General features: G+C 40.9%; 1 protein-coding gene across 1 annotated transcript; it reads left to right on the plus strand.

Annotated features, from left to right (window-relative positions):
- The first annotated feature begins 937 nt into the window (after positions 1-937).
- On the plus strand, positions 938-20,749 carry slc6a11b (solute carrier family 6 member 11b). Its single transcript, XM_028405002.1, has 15 exons — positions 938-1,222; positions 1,614-1,841; positions 2,153-2,287; positions 2,406-2,546; positions 2,660-2,741; positions 4,923-5,055; positions 7,698-7,832; positions 13,905-14,008; positions 14,156-14,280; positions 15,120-15,232; positions 15,475-15,612; positions 16,845-16,947; positions 17,337-17,437; positions 17,696-17,866; positions 18,508-20,749. The coding sequence occupies exons 2-15, from the start codon at positions 1,631-1,633 to the stop codon at positions 18,646-18,648; spliced, it is 1,833 nt and encodes a 610-aa protein (XP_028260803.1). The 5' UTR covers positions 938-1,222; positions 1,614-1,630; the 3' UTR covers positions 18,649-20,749.
- Positions 20,750-22,038: the final 1,289 nt, after the last annotated feature.

Below are 22,038 nucleotides of genomic sequence, written 5' to 3' on the forward strand. Positions count from 1 at the left end.
AGGTAAAAGAAGTGTGGAGCCCTGTTTATGTACACGTCTGATAAAGATGTATTAAGAATCATTTTATTGATGCAGCAGCTTTATAAACAGAGTTTGTAAAGAGCTTTAAAAAGCAATCCAAGAGCAGAGAGGAAAACAAGAGAACAGTTCAAGTTAAAGAAAGGCTTGTTTGATTTGCACAAAACTGCAAAGGGGTGATTAAATGAATACAAATAATCAAAGAGCTGATGACAAAGGTGTGGTCGCCACCTTTCAATGTAAGCCTTGAAAGGTGGCGACAGCACAAGTTGAACACCTTACAAAACTTCGAATATTATTTTCACACCACATAAGCTGCAAACATGACCCAGTAATTAAACAGGATGCAAACACTGACAAATACTGAGAATAAAACGTGTGATTCTGTGAGATTAGGCAGGAGTAAAAATGGCAACAGGATGTTAAAAATAACAAAAAACTGTGCACATTTCAGCTCATGTCCAACAGCACTAAAAAGCCTCACAAGTCACACAGCATTAATGATTGCTGCAGATTTCATATTTAGGATGAAAGAACACATTTTATTTTGATGCGAAACTAAATGTTGTATATGTGCCAAGTATCCCAGGAGTGAATGTGCTGCTTTATCTTAACACACAGGTGCTGGTTTATCTGATGGGTTTTACTGCAGACTTGGTCCTGGTCTTAAAAAAAAAAATCATGTTGTGATGGGTCCATTGTAGTAATGGATTTGCGTCATGGATTCAAATGTGCCTTAATAATACATAACTTCAGTGTCTAAACTCACATCTCCCTGACTTTTTTCTCGTGTTTCGCCGTCTCCCCACGCCACCCTTGCTCTCTCTGCGCCGTGGTAACGCAGCTGTGAGAGCTAGATTGGTTACCACATGGCTTTTATCCAAGTAGAGGCGCTTGAGAGTAGACCGCTTGGAGAGTGGGAGCGCAGTCGCAGGTTATCCATCGCCTGGTGCAAGTACAACTACCGTCACTGTGCCACGTCTGGGATCTTCCTTTATATATAGACTCGAATAAAAACCACCGCACTTCAACGCGGATCCAGATTGTTTTTCTTTTTCCTCCTTTCCCCCCTCTTTTTCTCTCTCTCTCCTCTGCTCACCCCCCTGATTCAGGCTTAACCGTCCTGCGTTTTGTAAAAGGCAATTGTTAGTGCGCATCATCGCGGGAGCCAAAAGGAGGTTCGCCACTGTTCCATAGGACACTGGTGAGTAGAGCGTTGTGGTTACTTATTCTAACACATTTTCATGTCATTTTACATGTGATTAAAACTTCTTTTTAGACTTCTAACTTTTATTTAGAACAACAACTCAGGTCATTTTTATGTGTCTTATTTCGTTTGTGGCTCCTGTCAGGGACTTGTTGATCGTCCCTTCTTATTGAGTGGATTAAAGGGTCATTCCGCTGCATAATCAGCAAAAAATTCTTTCACTTAATTTGAACCTTCACACACTGCACTCATTGATGGGCGTGGTTTTGCATTAATTGGACAAACATTCACATTCAATTGTTCCAGTGAAGATAAGTGAATCCATTTAAAGTTATGAAGTGACCTTAAAGAAGAATCTTTTGTCTTTGTGTTGTTTGTCCTCCCTCAGCGGGCTGCTGGGGCGTCATGACAGCTGAGAAGAGTGGGCCCGTTATAAACGGTAAACCAGAGGATGGCAGAGACCCGGAAGGGTCCAACTCCAGCCTGGAAAACGGGGAGTACAATGAGCGAGGCCACTGGAACAACAAGATTGAGTTTATCCTGTCTGTGGCTGGAGAGATCATCGGCCTGGGCAACGTGTGGAGGTTTCCTTACCTCTGCTACAAGAATGGAGGAGGCAAGGAAGTTTTCCTTTATCCCTAGAAACAGATTGAGACACCTCACTGAGTGTATTTTTTATGAAAATTAGATAATAAGATGTCCTTTAGTGCATCATTCATTATGTACAGGGATGTCAATATAAGAGGAAGGTTACCTCGTTAGACCGCACAGCATGGATCCAGCTCATGATCTGTAAAGGTCATCCTTCAGTGCAAAGTGCAGCGTCATAATTCATAATTTCATTTAAATTTGCTTGATTATTTAAAGTTTAATGCAGGTAATTAAGAAGACAATCGTGATCCGTGTGTTTGTTTTTGTGTCATAAAGGAGCTTTCTTCGTCCCATACGTCATCTTCTTCGTGTGCTGCGGTATCCCTGTGTTTTTCCTGGAAACCGCTCTGGGTCAGTTCACCAGTGAGGGAGGCATCACCTGCTGGAGAAAGATCTGCCCACTGTTTGAAGGTGAGAAGACACATACTTTATACGTACACCACCTACACAACAAGACACGATTACTTGAAATGTTCAGGTGGTGCACTTGTTGTGAATGTTGCCCTTCTTCTTCTGTGACTCTTTCCAGGCATTGGCTATGCGACGCAGGTGATTGAAGCTCATCTAAACGTGTACTACATAGTGATCCTCTCCTGGGCCATTTTCTACCTCTTCAACTGCTTCACCACTGAGCTGCCGTGGGCCGGCTGTGGGCACTACTGGAACACAGGTAGGAGGAGAAAGGAGCACTGGATAAGAAACTGAATTCTTCTTCTTCAAACATCTGAGCCAGACCTGCACTTATGCCTGCTGCTGCTGATATTATAATACATATATTTACAGAAAACTGTGTTGACTATTATGGAGAAAACGCCACCAACATCACAAACCCTAACGCAACCTCTCCAGTCATTGAGTTCTGGGAGTGAGTACACCGTCTTTTCTATTCTTTTCTATTTCACCTTCACACTGTGTGTGCAAAGCCACATTACAGAACCTACCATAACCATGCTGTTTCATCTCTGTGGGTTTTTAAAATATTTATGCAATCACTGAAGCAGCTTTTTCTGTTCAGGCGGTCGTCAACACTTAATGTTGCCATATTGTTGAATAGCTGACAGCTCCACACTGTTTCACTGACCCCTCTGTCCAACCTTACCCCCAATAATTAGTCAGCCCTTTTCATATTTGTGTGTCAGCAGGCCCTGGTAGGCCAGCTGTCTCCCAGCTAGAGCCATGTGTGTGGCAGCAGATCAGGCTTTGTCAGTGTGTAATGCTGACCACACTTCCTGTCTCACTGCCAGTAGCTGTGGTTACACTACCCGGTCAAAATCTGATATTCAACCTATCTGTGAACCTTTTAATACTTAATATTTAAAGTATTAAGACAACAAAAATACTTACACATACTATCCAATACAAATACAAAACTAAATAGAGAAATACTTACTTAAATAATGTGGATTACAATATCCACAATCAGGAGGGATGAACTCTTGTTTGTAGTGACACCTGTGGCCATTAAGAGATCTGCAGTCAGTGTTGTATATAGAAAACTTTAGTCTGCTGGCAGTAATAAATCTACATACCTGCATTTATCTAGTGTTTCTAGATAACTTGCAAACTTGCAAAATTACAAATGTCATAGAGTGGTTTTGCAATTATCCACTCAAACAGGATTTTGTTAACAATAAACAACAAATCTTAGCCAGCTATCTATAATGTAGCAACACTGCAATTAGCTGATAAAGTAATTTGATAACCACAAGCTAACACATATAGTGGTAAAATCAGCCCTAGAGACACTTCTATCCATTCAGTATTAACCTAATTTAGCTACCAAAAAATAGTCTGGTTAGCATCACTAAAATCATTTAAAATGTTAAGAAGCATTAATGAACAATGTCCTTGTGGACATATGCTGCACCAACCACTCATTCACATCCAGGCATATTTACACCTATTAGTGTTCACATCGTGCCCTTTTGGGTGACCATGGAAGGACCATGGTCAGGGGGGTCCTGTGTTGGACCTAGCCTATGGCCCTCCACCAAGAACATGTCATGATGATCAATGGCTGGTCAGGAGCCCTGGGGGTGAACTTGGTGGCAAAGATTTGGCAGCACCATGTGGCTCTGTGGCTCTGACCTCCGCTTCTCATCCTCCATCAATGCTGTTGCCTGGCTGTGTTTTAACAAACAGGAAATGCACTGTAGCCTCACTGCTATGAGGTCGTTGCTAATAAAAGGCCTCATATTTTACACTTTTAGACACAATATATAGAGCCAATTACACACAAAAGTGTTGATCTGGATCTGGTTATCTGTAGTACCCAGATTTGTAAATGGCCATGACAATACTGAGTGCAGGCTGGTTGGCTAATTTGGTATCTAATGCTGTCAAGAAACCTGGATGTTGTTCATAGTGTCATGGTTAATAGTGACCACCACAGATGTTTCAGAAGTCTGTTGAGATGTTGAATGACATGCACCACATTCAACCCAGTTTCCAGATGCCTACTTTTCTGGATCTGGTATTGTCACCCAAAAGACTAGGGTGTGCTCAGATGTGGAAATCATATTTTTAATTTTTTTATAGACTTTATTCTTTTGTCTTTACTCTCTGCTTACTTTGGCTTTCTGCCTTCACTTATTCGCTGGTTAGAAGTGATTTCACGACTTCAGTTGTGTTTCATTGTGAATTATGCTGATAAAAAACAGATGAATGGTTTGACCAGATCCATGAGCTGTGTGTACCTGAGACACTGAGCAGTTATATTGGAAATCCAACAAGCAGTAAAGTACAAAAAAGAGGCTGTGCCGCTTGGATGCTTAGCCACTTAACCCTGGGCTCGACAGTGAAGTGCTTCATGTAAATGAGGATACATTTGTGGATTTAGTTTACCAGCAGCAGAAATGACATTACTGTTTATCCTGGGCCACCTCTCACTCCTCTCTCTGTGTTGTAACTTATTTATTCCAGAGTTTGCACTTAATCACTTCGAGTTAAGAGCAATGCAACAGCAAGTCTGTGGAGGTTTCACCTTAGAAACCACCATGAGTATGAACGTAATCAGTAATTGTATGTGTTCTGTGGGCCCAATCAGACGCCGGGTACTGAAGATATCAGATGGTATCGAGCACATGGGGGGCATGCGCTGGGAGCTGGCCATGTGTCTGGCTTTGGCCTGGTTCATCTGCTACTTCTGCATCTGGAAGGGACCCAAGTCAACTGGCAAGGTGAGGCCGAGTAATGCATGTTGTGTGTCTGAATGTTTTCACATGGTAAATTGTATGCATAATGAATGTGGAATATGACCTTGTTTACCACCGGTGTTAATTAGTGCTGTTTTAACTTCACACTCACGCAGCTTCCTTTGCATGCTGGCTGCCTGCACCATGCACTTCTTCTACCTTTCCTCCAAGCACACTCTTCATTCCGTATGGCTCTTGTGGGAGTCTGGGGGGGGGGGGGGGGGGGCAGTAAGGACTCTGCACCTTGCTTTGTGCATTCAGCAGCCCTTAAAAAACCCCCTCACAGATTCAATGAGCCAGAATGAGTAGGGAGATAGAGTGAGAAAAAGAGAGGAGAAAGAGAGTAAAGAGAAAAGAGGAGAGGTGTGTGTGTGAGGAAAAATTAATGGGTTCACATTCTACATGACGTGGAAAAAACTACTAGGAGGCAATGCCTATATCTCCATGAAGTGTCTTTTGTTTGCCTGTGAAGTAAGAGGAGAGAATGCTTCTTCATGGCTGGGCTTTAGCAGCCGGTCCAAGATTGATTCCTGTATTCAGTGCAGGAAAGGAGAGCGTTCATGAGGAGCATGCAGAGTGTATCCTCAGCCTCCATCTCTGCTATGTCTCTCTCTCTCTCTCTCTCTCTCTCTCTCTCTCTCTCTTCCACTCTCTCCTGCTATGACAAATTAACCACAGCTCTCTCGTTGCAAGAGAGAGGTGCTTTCTTTTCCACAGCCCCTGCAGACCATTCAGTTCCGACTCTGCTAAGCTGTTTGCTTTTGTTGGCCCTGTTTGCCAGCCATTCTCACATTTAAGCCCTCCTGTTAGATTTACGGCAATGCAGGGGCAAATTTGACCAGTAAATTTGTGGTGGCTTAAATGTTTACCCCGCGGTGAAGCTGGAAGGAGCATGTGGAGCATCAAAAGTTCATGGAGAGATTGAATATTGTCCTTTTCATCTCCAGAGAGATGCAGAGAGAAGGTTTAGGATGTGTAATCGTTTTACTTGACAAAAATAAATGGAGGGATCTGCCGGGGAAGAGACAAGTTTTCCCACACTTTTCCCTGTAGGCCACAGTGGGATTAACAGAGCTTAAAGTGGACAGCATAATTAGGAGTCATGCATGTTTACTGTTTACACAACCCTTTGGATTTTTGTGTTTCTACACCTTTTGATTCAGGTTTTTAATGCTAAGGATGTTCAGGATGTCTGTACAAGTGTGTCAAATACACACCCAGTGTCCATTCATGACTCCTCGCAGCAGCACAGTAATGTGAGGTGTGTTTTTTAAAGCCAGGATATGTGAATGGTCCATTTTATCTGTGTCTGTAGTATGTGCACACCCTACTCTGTGTTGTGAATGAACTTGTGTGTGGGTGTGTGTTCGTTTATGTGTGTGTGTGTGTACTCTTACACTTCTGTGCGGGCTTCAAAGAGAAGCACATTTTCCCACACTGCCAGCATCACTCCTCTGGGCTTCTCCTGTTTAGGAGACAGGGCCAGAGGAGCCCTCTTTTTCTTTTCAGTCTCCTGGCCCGGCTCTGTTCTGCCCTGTTCTGTCCTCAATTGGACTTTGACTGAGTGCCAGAAAGCCAGGGGATGTATGTTGCCCGCCTTTGCCTTCCAAGAGGCCAGAGTCTTTGTTCAGTGGGTTTCTAAGAGTCTTGAGATGTTGAGCACAAACCTAAAAGAGAAAGAGAGAGAGAGAGAGCTGGTTTAATGGTTAGCAAGTTAGCTACTGTGTAGAAAGTACTCCTAGGCGTGTATATCTCTGTAATTTATATGATGGCCAAAAGAAGGAAATGTTTGTTTTTTGGAGGGAGGATGTCACAAACCTGACAGACAGATAACACAAACTGTTAAACATGTTTTATGAGTTTCCATGACAGCTACCATGGATGCTTTTTAGATACTCATTGTTATTATAATGTGTCTGAGAAGGCAGCATAAAGATGAAGCCAATGTGGAAGTGCAACAGGCTGCAGTCCTTCAAAGGACCACTAGAGGCCAGTCCAAAAAGTGAATCAATCCCCAAAGACCTGCTAAAAATTAACCCATTCTATTACAAGTGTATTTAACTCACCAAGATAACTTACCTATTTAAATGGTATTATGGTTTAACTAGGCATAATTAAGTGCAAGGCAGCCAACCCTGTTAGTGGTTACCCTGTTAGTGATGTCACTGAGGATTCATCTGTCTTTGTATACAGGTGTATAGTCTTTTCAAGAAGGTCTTGGCATCATCCATTTTAAAAAAATAAATGGAATTATATAAAAAAATGTAGTAAATTCCCAACAGAAGTACAGTGTGCTACATTGTGCTACATTGTGAGAACCAAGACTTGGTTCTCACAATGTAGCACACTGTGTCTGTGTGGTGACAAAGGTGTGACTTGCAGTGCTACACAAAGAATATTGTTTGTCTGGTTACATTACTGTTTCAGTGGGTTTGGGTCTTCACAATCATGTCTTATTTTTGTACCAATAGCACAAAACTACCAGCTTCATGGTTCTTTCAACTTTGTGTCTCTCTGATGTTGGTTTGGCTTCACGTTATGTAAAGACATTACTTTAAGTTGTTATTTTTACAGTATTTTTCTGTACATAATTTAACATGTACATGTGTATATGCTTGCGCCTGTAGGTGGTGTACGTGACAGCCACCTTTCCATACTTCATGTTGTTGATCCTGCTGATTAGAGGAGTGACGCTGCCCGGAGCGTTTGATGGCATCAAGTTCTACCTCTACCCAGACATTTCACGTCTCTCTGACCCTCAGGTAGGCCTGGATCTTTAATCAACACACTGGGTGTTGTCTCTGCTGAGATTTATGTTATTTTTCTCCCCTCCGTGTATTGATTGGAATTGCCTTAATGCCAGATTAATGCAGCATCATGTTCACTGTGTTCAAACTGTGAAGGTTTAGTCAGAAGGTACAAAAGTAAAGCAGGAGAAGCTAAAGACACTGATGGGCATGAATTTATACCCCACCTCACACCCACCTGTTTGGAGCTGAGTAGCTGCCAGAGGGACAGGTGGTGTTGTTGTGACAGTAAATGCAATGGGAACACAGAGCATATTTATACCTATCACCATCTATGTACTAAAGTCTACCAAAAGCTTCATTCAGAATACATGATCATACATCTTATATGATCATTTAAACAACATTAAAAGTGGCCATACAACCACTTGGCTTCATTTACAGAACCCACTGTGGTGGCATTGATTCCACTTTGGCTTAATGTGGGCTGACACCTCCTGCTGGTGATGACATGATCAGGGGTCAGAAAAACACTGAGCTGTGAGAACCTGCAGGGTTGAAGGATCAGGGATTAGATGCTAATAGGGGAGGTGCAATAACATAGAATTCATACCGACAGTTACACACACACACACACACACACACACACACACACAAACAGAGACATCTTGACCTTGTCTGGAAAAAGCAGACAGCTCAGGTCGCTAGGCAACAGAGCACTAGAAACTGTAAGTGGATGGGGTGTCATGACAACATGAAATTTGAAAGATGAAAAGTTTGAGTGAAAAAGAGACAGACAGACAGATAGATAGATAGATAGATAGATAGATAGATAGATAGATAGATAGATAGATAGATAGATAGATAGATAGATAGATAGATCTACAAGCTTGCTGAAACTACAGTAAAAATCTTCTTCAACATTTGCAGACATATTGCTACATTTCATGATATTTATTGCAGCAATGTGATCCTTTCCTCTCCTATCTATATGCCTGTTTAACACTCTTCATGGCAACAGCCGGTCCATGAGGAAGGATGCTCTGAAATGTGATAACAAGGAAACTTTGTTGCCCCCATAATTAACTAGAAATTCTCTAAGTGTAGAGACAGACGGGCCAGTCTGTTTCACACAACTTGCCAGGGAGGAAAGGTGTTAAGAACATACAGTATTATTGCATAATCATCAGATGCTGTTGGATATAAAGGCTCTCCAAAACCTAAAGCTCACACAAGGTTTAATTATTATTTTGGCTTCCTGTTTAATAGTCCTTTATAAGTGTTTAGGCTTCTCCAGCTGCGGTCATAAGGTCTGTGAATTTAGTAAAGCTGCCGTCACCGTGAGGGGAAAAAAAGGGCCAAACACACAAACAGCAGCACAGACGGACTAAAGGAGAGTAATAAAGCAGCACTGCTGTTTGGCAGAGGACAATACTTCTGACACCACTGTTAAATTAGCTTCCTCAGGGACAATCAGGGCTCTGTTCTCTTCACCAGGCTGTGTAGAGAGTGTGTATGTGGCTTGGTGTTGTCCTCTCTTTTCACACCATTGAACTTTATCACGCCTTCACTATTCTCGTCCTTCCTTTCTCCTGTGGCTGTCCTCCTCTCCGTCACCCTGCACTCAGCCCCGTGGATCACTTTGCCTCGTCGCACACTTTTCTTTTCAGATGGTGCAACTGGCAATGTCTGTTTAATAATGTAACACAGCTCTTCTCATACCAAGACTTGTTGTCATAACTTTTTTCTACTTGGTATGCTCAGCCAGCCTCACTCTGCCCTCTGGCCCCTGTTTTCTTGTTATTAAATAGGTTTTCAGGGTAATCTTTGACAGCAGTGCATGTCCGTTTAAGACCCTGACATATCAGGATGCTTATTGGATGAAGATAAAATTACATTCACTGATGCTCTGTGAATTAGTTAGCACATTAATTGCCACTAATTTGAGTCCAGTACATATAGATCTCATTCATAAATAGAGCTGGACGTGAGGAGCACTGAGAGTGGAACATTTACATTACAAGAACACTATCTTACAGCCAGTGTGATCCAGCTTTCACACAGTAGAAAAGTTTCCTGGAGCCACAGTCCCAACATAACTAAACACAAGCCGACCAAATTAGGCACAACATCAACAAGTGATTCTCTCCGAGCTTGGGCCCTGTGCTGTGCGGCCATCAGGCGAGGGTGAACTAAAGGGAACATTAATGAACATTAGGAGAGAAAGGCCTGTTCTTCCCCAGGAACAGTCCTGTGTTTGTGAGGTCACAGAAGTTACCGTGGTTACTCCCAGGAGGGAGCGAAGACCTTGCGTTTGTTAATTGTTTTTCGGTGGGGAAATGAGATTAGTGGCTGAATGGTGATGTGAGAGAGTTTTCAAAGAGCCATGCTGCATTAAGTTTGAATTCGCTAGCACCCCATGCTATCCTGTGGGTACTGGGATCCTGTGTTGCGCTACAAACTCGTTTCAGAATGCACGTTTTACTGCTGTAAGGAATGCTACAAGAGTGCGACACATAAGGAGCTAAATAACATAATCCGCTGTGGGACGGAAGGAATTGTATTACGGTAATCTCTTTGCAATATTTACCACTAAATATTTCCTGACAATGTCCTAACTTTAGTGTTGTTTATTCAGTATATATATGAACATTAATAAATACACAAATGTATTTATAAAAAGGGAATTAGCTGTAGAGTAACACCTCAACTTATTTAAATTATTATTGAGTTGGATTTACAGTAGTAGTAGTAGAAAAACAGCCTTTAAAAGGCACACATTGACACACATCCTGTCTTCTACCAATATACACAAATGCATGTTTAGCTCTAAATTTGCCTCTTTGCTCTAAAACTTCAGATAAACATAAATGAGAAGCTGTAATGGTTCTCTGGAAGAAGTGCCTCTAAGAGGCAGCTGGTGACATGTTAATGTACACTGACAGGAGAGCCACACTAATGAAGGTTAATATTTCTAATATGAGTCTTCTGATGTAGTCCAACAGCTCAGTGTTTACAGTCCGGCATGGTCTGTGAGAATGATGTAGTTGGCACATGATGTATGATCAGACGGTTTACCCTCAGTTAAATGGCTTTATTTGAGAGTGATCTCTTCACTAATCAGACAACCAAAGTCCACTGAAATGTGATTTGCTGAACATGGCACAAAACCCAGAAGCACTTCTGGCTCTAAAATCAACTATTAAAGATTTTTTATAGCTGTTAATTACAGATACAGATACAGATACATTTGCTTTTATAATAAGTCCAAGGTCGGTAAATCTGGAAAACTGAGAACATTTTAAAGTAGCACCTCCTCAGGGCTTTCTCCAAACTTCCCCTCTCCCATCAGGAAAGGTTACAAAGCTACATGAGCACGCATGTACACTGTTGCATGGAAACCTCATATTCACAATTACATGTCTCACAGTGGGCAGGCTGTACTCTGTTGTTGGGTGTGGATACTGATCAATCAGGGCCTCGAAGCAATAGGTAGCCATTGTTACAGGATTACAGCAGCTACTGTCGTGGCCTTCCCTGGTCACCCCGGATTGTCAGATTCCGTCTCCTGTATTCAGAACATTGAGTGAAAGAAAATACCCTGGGTTTTGTAGTTTCGCCTTTTGCAAAAGGGAGAACACAGTGAACACAGGCCTTTCAGTCTGCTTCACTCCCGTCCAAACATGTTCTGCCCTTCCCCTGGACACAGGCTTGTTTTATTGAAAGTTGAGGTACATTTGCATAATAGATAAACAGTTCTTCAAGACCCTCGTTGGTATTCCCATATTGGGACATGTTGCCCCTTTATCTCCACCTACTAATTATCATAATTGGTCTAACATATTTATGACTATGAAACCCTTTGTCCCTTCTATGTTGGATGATTTATCTTAGTCCATGCCTCCTAGTGCTTCGGCCTTCACCGCATCAAAGAGTTCCTCCCTAACTCTCTGTAAGAGTTATAGATGTGTTTTTCTCTAAGTGTAAGCTTATATAATCAAATACATACATGGTCTGTATCATGTCATTGCGTAAATAACCTTGTATACTTCACAATTCACATGCTTGTGTTATTTTTGGTGCCATGTCTTAGCCTTACTTTAGTTTTAGCCTTACTTTAGTTTATTTACTTAATTTTAGCCTTACTTTAGTTTATTTACTTAATTTTATTTTAGTTTTTATCTTATTGCATGTTAATTATTATATGTTCTTTGTATGCACCAATCACTAAGGCAAATTCCTAGTAATGTGAACCCCCTTCACTTACATGGCAATAAACATGATTCTGATTCTGATTCTGATTCTGATTCTGATTCTGATTCTGATGTCAGGGACTATGGGAAATAGTGGCTACTAGATAAAACTGCTAATCTTAGCTTTAAAGGCTCCAGCCTAATGCAATGGATGACGATATTCAATGGAACTACCTTCCATCAAAGAAACAGTCCCTATTAAAAGAAAAAACTTTCTCAGTGTGTTCTATGGGGCAAAACTTGAAGTTTTTAAATTAGAATTTTTAGTGGTTTGGCCTCAAAACTCTTTTCACCTCCATTTATTGTACTGTCACTACAGTTTATGTCAGAATGATAGGAAAAATGTTTAATTAAACTTTGATCTCCATCTTTAATCCAACCAAACCGTATTTGAAGAGAGTTAGTGAAGCGTAATTTAAATATTTAGCCAGTAGAAGACTTTGTAGCTACTTTTAGGATTTTAATCCATGATTCATGCAGCTCCACTGTGTGAAGGGAAAGAAGACAGCTGAGCCATAGTTTCATTACAAACTGGGATGATTATAAACAATAAAAAAAAGGTGAGGTGTAACAAAGGAGAGGTGGGATTTCATTAGAGAAGATAAAGTCACCTCTTGGCATATGGTAATCTCTTGTAAATGGAAAAGCACATTCTATCCATTTTAATTCTGTGGTTTAATTAATTCAGTCAAAAATAAACATTCATGATGATGTGATTAAGCTGGATCAGAAACATGAGGATCAGAGCAGAGGTTTGTGAAAGTTTAAACTGTGGATGAGTTTGTAAAGTGTAAACACAGTTTCTTCTCATCGGGGGAAATGACTGCAGTGACTGATGTTTCCTCATGTTTTTTCATTAAAATAACTGAAAGTAAAATCTTTCACAAAATAATACAGATGTTTATTGCAGTTGGGAAAAGTTTGCAGTGTGTTTTTCCTAAAAACAAGGGGCATGATCTCAGGTTTCTGAATGTCTGCAATTAGTTAGTTTAATATGACTAGTTCAGTCCACCTCCACCACTTTTTACACTAGACTTTAGGAACTTGATGTAAGTGATGAACACCAATAGTGACCTAAAAGTGAAAAATATAGTTTGGTTCATAAAAACATTAAATTCAAGTTCCAGTTCATTCAAAATTATGTCTACATAGGTTGGACTTAATCCTCTGTAATTTTGTTTCCCTTAATTAGAATGAAATTAAACCTGGCAGAGATAATGCCCACAAGCTTAGCTACAGCTTGATATAATGTTGATGCTGCAACTGCATCATTTCAAGAAGATATTCATTGTAAAAGTGAATTGTTCAAAAATTGTTCATTTTTGCTTTGTGACATCTTAATTTACACAGAGACAGAGGCATACAAACTAATATTACACAGCTGAGCAAATCTCCCAGGTGTTCCCTTTATTATGACACGGAACTTATTTAAATACACCTTGTGGTTGCAGAGATACATTCTCTATATATATTTTTATATTAATTATTTGAGATGCCATTTTCAAGCTGAGGCCTTAAAAATAGGCTTGGGGTGGAAAGGTTTAATATGACCATTTTGGTCACCCTTTTTCTGAATTTTATTTGTATGGCATTTTACCCAGCACACACTGAAAGCCAGACAAACAAGCAAAAACCAGAAGAACTGAGCCTCCGACCTTACTCACTCTGAACAGCAGACTCCTTATTAAATATGAACATGCCATTAAAATAAGTTATGAATTCATGTGAATTTTATGTTATGGACTTTACTGTTGGCATCACTGTCGCTTTTGTCAGCAAATGAGGCACTACATGTTAAACACTAGGGGAACTGAGTCCTTACTATTCACTTCAGGTATGGGTGGATGCAGGAACACAGATCTTCTTCTCCTATGCCATCTGCTTGGGGTGCCTCACCGCTCTAGGAAGTTACAACGCCTACAACAATAACTGCTACAGGTAAGGATTAAAACTAACCAGCGCATTGGCTCAAACTTTCTGTTCAGTACACAGAACTGAATGAGGCAGGAAGTCTGTTTGTGTTCCATCCATTGACAGCTCTTGCAGTAAGTGTGATCTCTCTTTTTTTTCTGTGGTGCTCCTCAGGGACTGCATCATGCTCTGCTGTTTGAACAGCGGCACCAGTTTTGTGGCAGGTTTTGCCATCTTTTCTGTGCTGGGCTTCATGGCCTACGAACAAAATGTACCCATTGAGGCTGTGGCAGAATCTGGTAAGAGTCAAACAGACAATATTGTGTTCCGTTTATGGATAAAAACCTTAATTTGAAGCAACTTTCAGAACTCAGCAAGAAAACGGCTGTATGAGTCCTGGTTCTCTGATTCATGATATTGTGTTAAAATGGATAAACATGGCCACTTATATAACTCCACACTCTTCACTTAGGCTCTTAGAGCACTGCATTATGATTTATTCAGTCAGTATGAATGATTTAGTGAATGTGACAGAGCAGGAGATTTGAGATGTTTGTCTCAGAGCTTAGTAAGAACAGGGCTTAATGCTTCACATAATGTGTTTCTCTCGGACGGTCACTATATAAGGGTCTGTTAAATAACACAAAGAGTTCAGAGACCCTCACTTTTCACACACTTTATTGTGTTGTAGATTTCACTTTGGATGGAGTAAAGTGCCATTTTTGCTCATCATTCTCCACCCAAATCAAAGAGAAAACATGTCACATCCTCCCCCCAAAAACATCTCTAAAAACTGTCCCTAGTTTTTGGCACCTCCCAAGACAGACCCTGTTCATTAACCTCATGCACCAGATGGTGTGTTGCACAGAAGCACCTGGGGAGTCGTCCTTGAAAATGATTTAGAAAAGTGCAGCAATTCTCCAAAAGTACCTGGGAGGTGATTGAATGAACCACCTGTGCCTCACAAACTAACACCAACCAATCATATTGGATGTCACAGTGACCACTCCATCATATCTAACACATGATGATGGTGGTTAAAAAAACAAGAGTATACTATTATTATTGATCACATAGAAAACAGTGCTGTCAAACACTTATGACAACAATAAAAATGTGTCTCATCTGTTCCATGCAGGTCCTGGTCTTGCATTCATTGCGTACCCCAAAGCCGTGACGATGATGCCTCTGTCTCCCCTCTGGGCTTGTCTCTTCTTTATGATGCTGATCTTCCTTGGCCTGGACAGTCAGGTGAGGAGACCTACGGTTGTAGTGAATTTGCACCTCCACTCTAATTGGCCCAATATAATTTCCATCACATATTCCCAATTTATTTTTTTATTCAAAATAATTAAAAAAAAAAGAAAATATTGATTCTCGTATCAGTGTGTTTTTAACTCACTCCCTGAACACCAAAGGGTTTCTGGTGCATATGTTCATGTATATAATGTCATCATACTGTACAGACTGACTTGATGCTGTTTGTGTCTCAGTTTGTGTGTGTGGAAAGTTTAGTGACGGCTGTGGTGGACATGTACCCAGACACCTTCAGGAGAGGCTACCGCAGAGAGCTGCTGATTCTGGGCATGTCTATAGTCTCCTTCCTCATAGGACTCACCATGTGTACAGAAGTAAGGCTACATCTGATATAAGATTAAGATTAAGATTAGGAAAAACTTTATATATAAGTAATGTACAGTATGCTGTTAAGTCAAGTCAAGTTTGCACTAATATATTTCAAATGTTAAATTGAAGGATTCATGTCTTTATTTTTATGTAGATCATCATCATCATCATCATCATCATCACCATCATTGACAGCCTGAGCTAAACTCCAGATACATTTTAGCCATGCAATACATCTGTTAATTATTCAAGTATTATTTCTGACATTTTGTACTTTAAGGTACTGTAAGGTCTCTGTGGTAAAGAGCAACACCATTCAGCAACCCAATATTCAGCAATAATGGAGGAGAACTCAGTTCTTCACACTGTCCTCCATCGACTAACAGCTTTTTCTGTCTCTGCATGCACTGTACTCCCTCCACCACCCACTGCAAACAAACTGGACTGTTCTTTAGTGCTGCATAATGTGGAGAGAGGATTTAATACAATACTGACGTACAGTACTTTGTCAGTCTTCTAAAGAGCTGTGATGTCCACTGGTTTGATCTCAGTTTGTCTTTGCCCCTGCTCCACTACATGAACATTTCCTCTGCTTTTACTAATCTGCCCCCACTCTGAACACTTTAGTCCTTTCAGCTGCCAAAGGGCTGTCATGAATAAAGTCACAGAGAGCCTGCAGGGGGATTAAACTCAGATCAAAAGGTCTTCTGGGAGTGTAGTTGGCTACTCTGGGCATTGGAGATATTTGGATGATATTCTTAGCTGTTTACTAGCTGTGATGTAACCCTACTCTCCCATTGATGTGATTTTTTTATTTATGATGAGTCTTTTAGTAGAAGGAAAGAACGGATGAGTGAGTGGTCTTGAGTGCAGGTAGAGTACTGTAGGTAAAGTGGATGGCCACCAATAGTAAGACCAAGCTCAGCCCACAGTAGTTGTTGGAAGCACAACCATTTGGGCTTTGGCGATGACATTTTGAACTTAATTAAACAAGCTGGAGTAATTGGTGAGCTTTACAGCTGTGAGTAGAGTGTCCTGTTCAGAAAGCAGCAGACACACTAACTGATACTCTTTCTACGACGATCGGTGCTGATACTGACCTCGGGAAATGTTTGATTTCTCTTTTCCATCAGTCACTGACAAGCATAATCAATCACACCTCACTGACTTCATATCTCGTGTGTGATGCTCACATAGTAGCCGCCACAGAAAATTGACACCTGTCTCGTCCTATCAGGGAGGAATGTACGTCTTCCAGCTGTTTGACTCGTATGCTGCCAGTGGGATGTGTTTGCTGTTTGTGGCCATATTTGAGTCCATATGTATCGGCTGGGTGTACGGTAAGATGTAAATCCCCACCGCCCTCTTTTTATTGCTACAGTTTTTATACCCTTAAACCTGGTTTTGCACAAGGTTTCATCCTGTTTTGCTGTTTTAGTGTCACACATGTGACCACAGAACAGGAGCCTTGTATCCTCCTTGCTTCAATGATATTTCTTCTCTGCCCTCTGCTGGAGAATAATCTTAAACACAGGTTCCTCATAAAGCTGCACAAGGCTGTGTGTATTGTTATATGTAGTGTTGACTTTCTTCACTGAGGGCCTGATTTAAGCATTATGGTAGCTGGATGCATTTAACATAAGCAATATAGAGTCCTCCCTCAGCAGCTCTGTTCCACACGCTGTCTGAAGACGCAGGAACTCTTCAGTGACACATGTTTGTGTTTCAGGTAGCGACAGATTCTACACCAACATCGAAGACATGATTGGTTACAAACCTGTCTTCTTCATCAAGTGGTGCTGGATGATCCTGACCCCGGGCATCTGTGCTGTGAGTCCAATATAAAACCAAAGGGCTGCAGCAGTAGACCCAACGACACATCATGTCGATGAGCACAGAAATGATGAGGGACAGTCTCATGCAAGGCATTCATGTTTGTTATTTGGGTTTTACCTGGTAGCTGAATTCAGGGATGTCTTGTTGCTGCAGCTCACAGCCTTTTATTTGAAATTTTGGGAATTCAGAACTTGAAATAACATGACTCAGAAGCAATTATTTTCAAACCTAATGCGTCTTTTTTTTCTGCAGGGAATTTTCTTGTTCTTCTTGATCAAATACAAACCGCTCAAGTACAACAACGTGTACACCTACCCTGACTGGGGTTACGGTATCGGCTGGTTCATGGCTATGTCCTCCATGGTGTGCATCCCTCTGGGGATCATCTGGATGATTTGGAAGACTCCTGGCAGCTTCAGTGAGGTAAAGCCGTGCACATGGATGAACACTGGTGCATTATTAGAAATCTTCTTCTACATGTAAGATTTTTGTTTCGAGCCTCTCCTTAGGCAAAAGGCGGTCCCTTGTCCCACTATATTGCTGTAGCTCTACAAAGCTAAACATTTCTGCTATCCTGTGTATTTTTATTTTTAAGTTTTAATGAATCACCTGCATACAGTAAAGATGTCAAGAGAAAGCTTGAAGGATGCAGCGGTGGTATCTCATCTCGTCTGATTTTCCCAAAGGCATCATGACAAATATGTTAATTGCATTTTGCTGATGTAAGGAGATCAATAGTGGCCTCTGGCTTTTGGGACTGTGAACACCAAGAATGATGACCCATAGAAAAACGATATTCTAAATAAGTCTCTGTGACAGAAAAAAAACATCATTCAAGCATGGACTGAGGGCCACACATCACTGGGCCTGCATGTATATATACATGCTAATTATGGATAAATATTACATTGACAGCCATAAGGTCAAAGGTCAATCTCACTACAACATTTACTGTTAGTCTTTATTAGATACAGTAGACTGTTTTAGGCCACGGGGCGTTATTTCTGACTATTCCCTGCTGAGAGATGACATTTTTTCTCCTTTCTCTGTCTGTATCTCTGCAGAGAATCAAGAAGTTGACCACTCCCAGCCCGGACCTGAAAATGAGAGGGAAGCTTTCTGCTCTCAGTCCTTACGCTGCAAATGATGCGAAACTTAAGGATGGGAAAATATCCACCATCTCAGAGAAGGAGACGCATTTCTAATCTAAACCATCACCCAACCAAGCTGCCTGCTGTCCAACAAACGAACACCACGGGAACGTCATCAGCCACCACACAACACAGGAAGGAAGTGACACAAATGACTTGGAGTGTTATTTTTGTTTTGTAAAAAAAAATATGGGGAAAAAAAAGAAAAGTTATCACGTGAATATGTAGTCTGCTTCTGTTTTTGCACAAACCTAACACATGTTGTTTTTCGATTAATGTCGTAACTAAAGCAGCTGTTTCTTTCTTTTCTAACCATTAATAGATATATATTTTTTTTGGAACCTTTTTGGAACCTTTTTTTTGGTACATTTTATGGTTAAAACCTGTCCTGGTACCTTGTCAGTACTGGTCACAATAGTGTCTGTGCCTTTACAACAATACCAGTATGTTGTGTTGTACAAGGCTTACGCTGTACATTTACTGGCAAAGTGCTATGCCTCTCTATTAGGTACTAGGTACCCAAACGTCATCTAAAGATGTAGCAGCTTGGGGAGTATTCTACATAGCTTTGTGTGTTAAGAAAGGAAACTGCAGTGTGTATTAGTACTGAGGCTAGAGGAGCACACCACACACCCTTTCAAGTTAAAATTTAAAAGAGTCTTGCCATTAAAATCTCAGATACAGCTGCAATCTTAAGGGCTGTGAACACTTAAAGGGGTTATCTTGTTTACTTGAATTCACTGCTGTTGCTAAGCAACATAAGCATGAATGTAATCAAGTGATTATCAGGTTAGTGACCATTGTATTCCTACCCATCAGGTCCTGTAGAGGGTTTCAGAGATTTTTCATGGCATCACTCTGTCTAAATGTTTGGGAGGTTTACAGAACCTTAACGGGCCAATTAAAGGAGATCCGGTGTTTAAACACCCCCTCACTTATTGAAATCTTTTAGTTACATGGTTACAAATAGCTGCGTGCGACTCGCAGGCCGAGTCTAACAGCAAGCCTCCTCCAGCCGCCCTCCTATAAGTCATGGATATCTGTCGTTTCACAGTAATTATGCTGAGCCTAACACAGAGTGACAGACAGACGCGCTTCCAACCCTGCTTTTTTTATTTTCCTGCTCCGCCTGTGGAGGAGAAGACGGACGCCCATCAGAGGGGCATTTCAAACCTCATCTGTCGTCTCGTCCTTCCCCCCCCTTTGTTGTTCCTCCTTCCTTATTTTTTTTACCCCCCGCTGTCTTTTCTCCTCATCTTCAACTTCGGCTTGTCCGCCTCTTTCAGTATTTTCCGTCACACAGAGCTGGCAGTGACTGAGGTCTTGATGACATTTATGCAATAGTTTCTGCAACCTTTCTTCTGACAAATTATAGAAAATCAATGGTTAAATTTCTGCAGGAGTAAAAGCACAGTCTGATCTTGTCACTATTGTTATTGTGATAGGATACAATGAGCCGGCATCATTGTTCAGATCAGTCTCTGTCCATTAGAACCTCATCCCATCAACACCGGAACTCCCGTCCTTGCTTTGTCCAACTCTTTCACTTCCCTTCTTTTCTTTCCCGCGTCCTTGTTTCCTGATGAACATGCAATCAGAGGAGAGCATCTGAGGGAAGGAAAAATGTTCTTACAGTTTTTCAGGAGGAGGCAAAGAAATCAGGGGAAGAATAAGGAAGTGATGAGCTGAGGAAGTGTGTGTGTGTGTGTGTGTATGTGATGGAAGACATAATGAGAGAAATCCAGGAAGTGTTTATCGACCGAAGCTCCTCCTGTCTAAAGCTGTGACATCCTCTTAGACATGTGATTGGTCCCTCTGGTGTGGTTGCATTATGACATTATCACCTCCTTACTTATGTTTGTGCAAGTTAATAATGGTGTGCATCAAAAATTTATAGCCTGCTGTTAACACTGATCATGTTGATGTATATTTTTACATTTGTATCTAGAGATCTGCGGTCTGTTTCTTGAGATGAAAAACATGTTGCTGTAATAAAATGTTTTGACTTTTGATATGCTCAAAAGATCTTATATGTTATAGGAATATAATGAAAGGTGTTTTACTGTTCTGTACTGTTCTACACACATTTTGGTATTCACAGGACACATGAACTGTCTGCTTACTCATTTTTAAGAATAAATATTATGAAGGAAAGTGGAGTTCAGATTCTGGTCTTTTTTTATTGAACTTTGCTCCAAATTGTGCGCTTATCCTGAAAAGAAACTGCACGGACATGTCCGCCTTAAAGTCTTCTATGAGCGGGGTTTAATTAACGGTTTTTGTTTTTTTATTCAATGCTTCTAAACACTATTGAAGTTTGAGCTGTGTTTTTGTTAAATCATCCTGTTCCATCATAAAACATGAAGCAGAAATCTTCCAAGAAAGACGTTCTGCACAGAAACAAACACTTCACCAACACAGCACCAACTCATCATTCTCACATGTGGGCCATGTGGCAAAATACTCAATCAACATGGCAACATGGTCATCTGAAAGCAATGGGTGACATCACAAAAGGTTTCTCAATCTCTCTTCACAGTCTAGACCTATATGGGGGGGCACACACACAGCAGTGACTATGACTACCTTATTGCTTTAAGTTAAGTTTGTCAAAGACAAACCTGGCTGTGAGACAAACAGTAAATTTATATTTGAGCCCCAGTAATAAAGATTGTTTTGGCAAAAAAACAACAATAATGGTCAAATGTTTACTGCATGTTATGACCCCTTGTTGAGTTGTCTTGATTTTCATTGTGATCCTTTTCGCTAGTTATTTTAGTTCTGATTCCTGGGTTCTGGTTCTGGAACCTGTTTTATTTTGAAGTTCCCTGTTTCCTTGTATCTTCCTGTCTGTTTTACTTCCTCTTGTGTTTCCTCTATTTTTGATTGCCTGCTCAGCCCTCACCTGTGTCCTGTTGACCTTGTGTGTTTGAGCACCAGTTTGTCCTGTGGGCTTACCTGTGTTGCTCCAGTGTCTCCAGTGTTCCCCTTTGTTTCTAGTTGTCATAGTTGGCATTTCTGTTCTTTGGGTCTTTTGTTTGAACTTTGGTTTTGATTGCTTTAGTGTTTGCTTTTGGGTTTTTGTCAGCTTTATTTATTCAAGCTCGCCTTTTAAAAGAAGAAAATTGTCTTTTCGGTATGTTTGGATCCTCCCTAAACTGAACTACAACATCACTCATCACAGCAGGCATCTAGGGCAACATTTGCTTCTGTTTTTGTGATCTGAAACTAAACATTCTTCACTATGTGATTACTAACAGATAAACAAACCACAGCCACTCAGACTGTGAAGTCAAACAAGCGCAGAAAGGTGGCAGTGACACCAAAACCGAAGAAATATCAGGAAAACAAGATTAATTACAAGCAAACACACATTATTACTCCAACAAATACAAATTCACTCAATAGACAGACCACTTAAAGACTGACAAAGGAACTCAGGAC

The sequence above is a fragment of the Parambassis ranga genome, chromosome 5 (assembly GCF_900634625.1).
Source record: "Parambassis ranga chromosome 5, fParRan2.1, whole genome shotgun sequence".
Lineage (NCBI taxonomy): Eukaryota > Metazoa > Chordata > Actinopteri > Ambassidae > Parambassis > Parambassis ranga.

What these genes read in the sequence shown, in the direction of transcription:
- slc6a11b (XM_028405002.1), top strand. Translation starts at nt 1,631, where the DNA reads ATGACAGCTGAGAAGAGTGGGCCCGTTATAAACGGTAAACCAGAGGAT. An exon ending in CACGTCTCTCTGACCCTCAG is followed by an intron (nt 7,833 to 13,904) that starts GTAGGCCTGGAT and finishes TATTCACTTCAG; the next exon opens with GTATGGGTGGATGCAGGAAC. An exon ending in GACTCACCATGTGTACAGAA is followed by an intron (nt 15,613 to 16,844) that starts GTAAGGCTACAT and finishes TCGTCCTATCAG; the next exon opens with GGAGGAATGTACGTCTTCCA.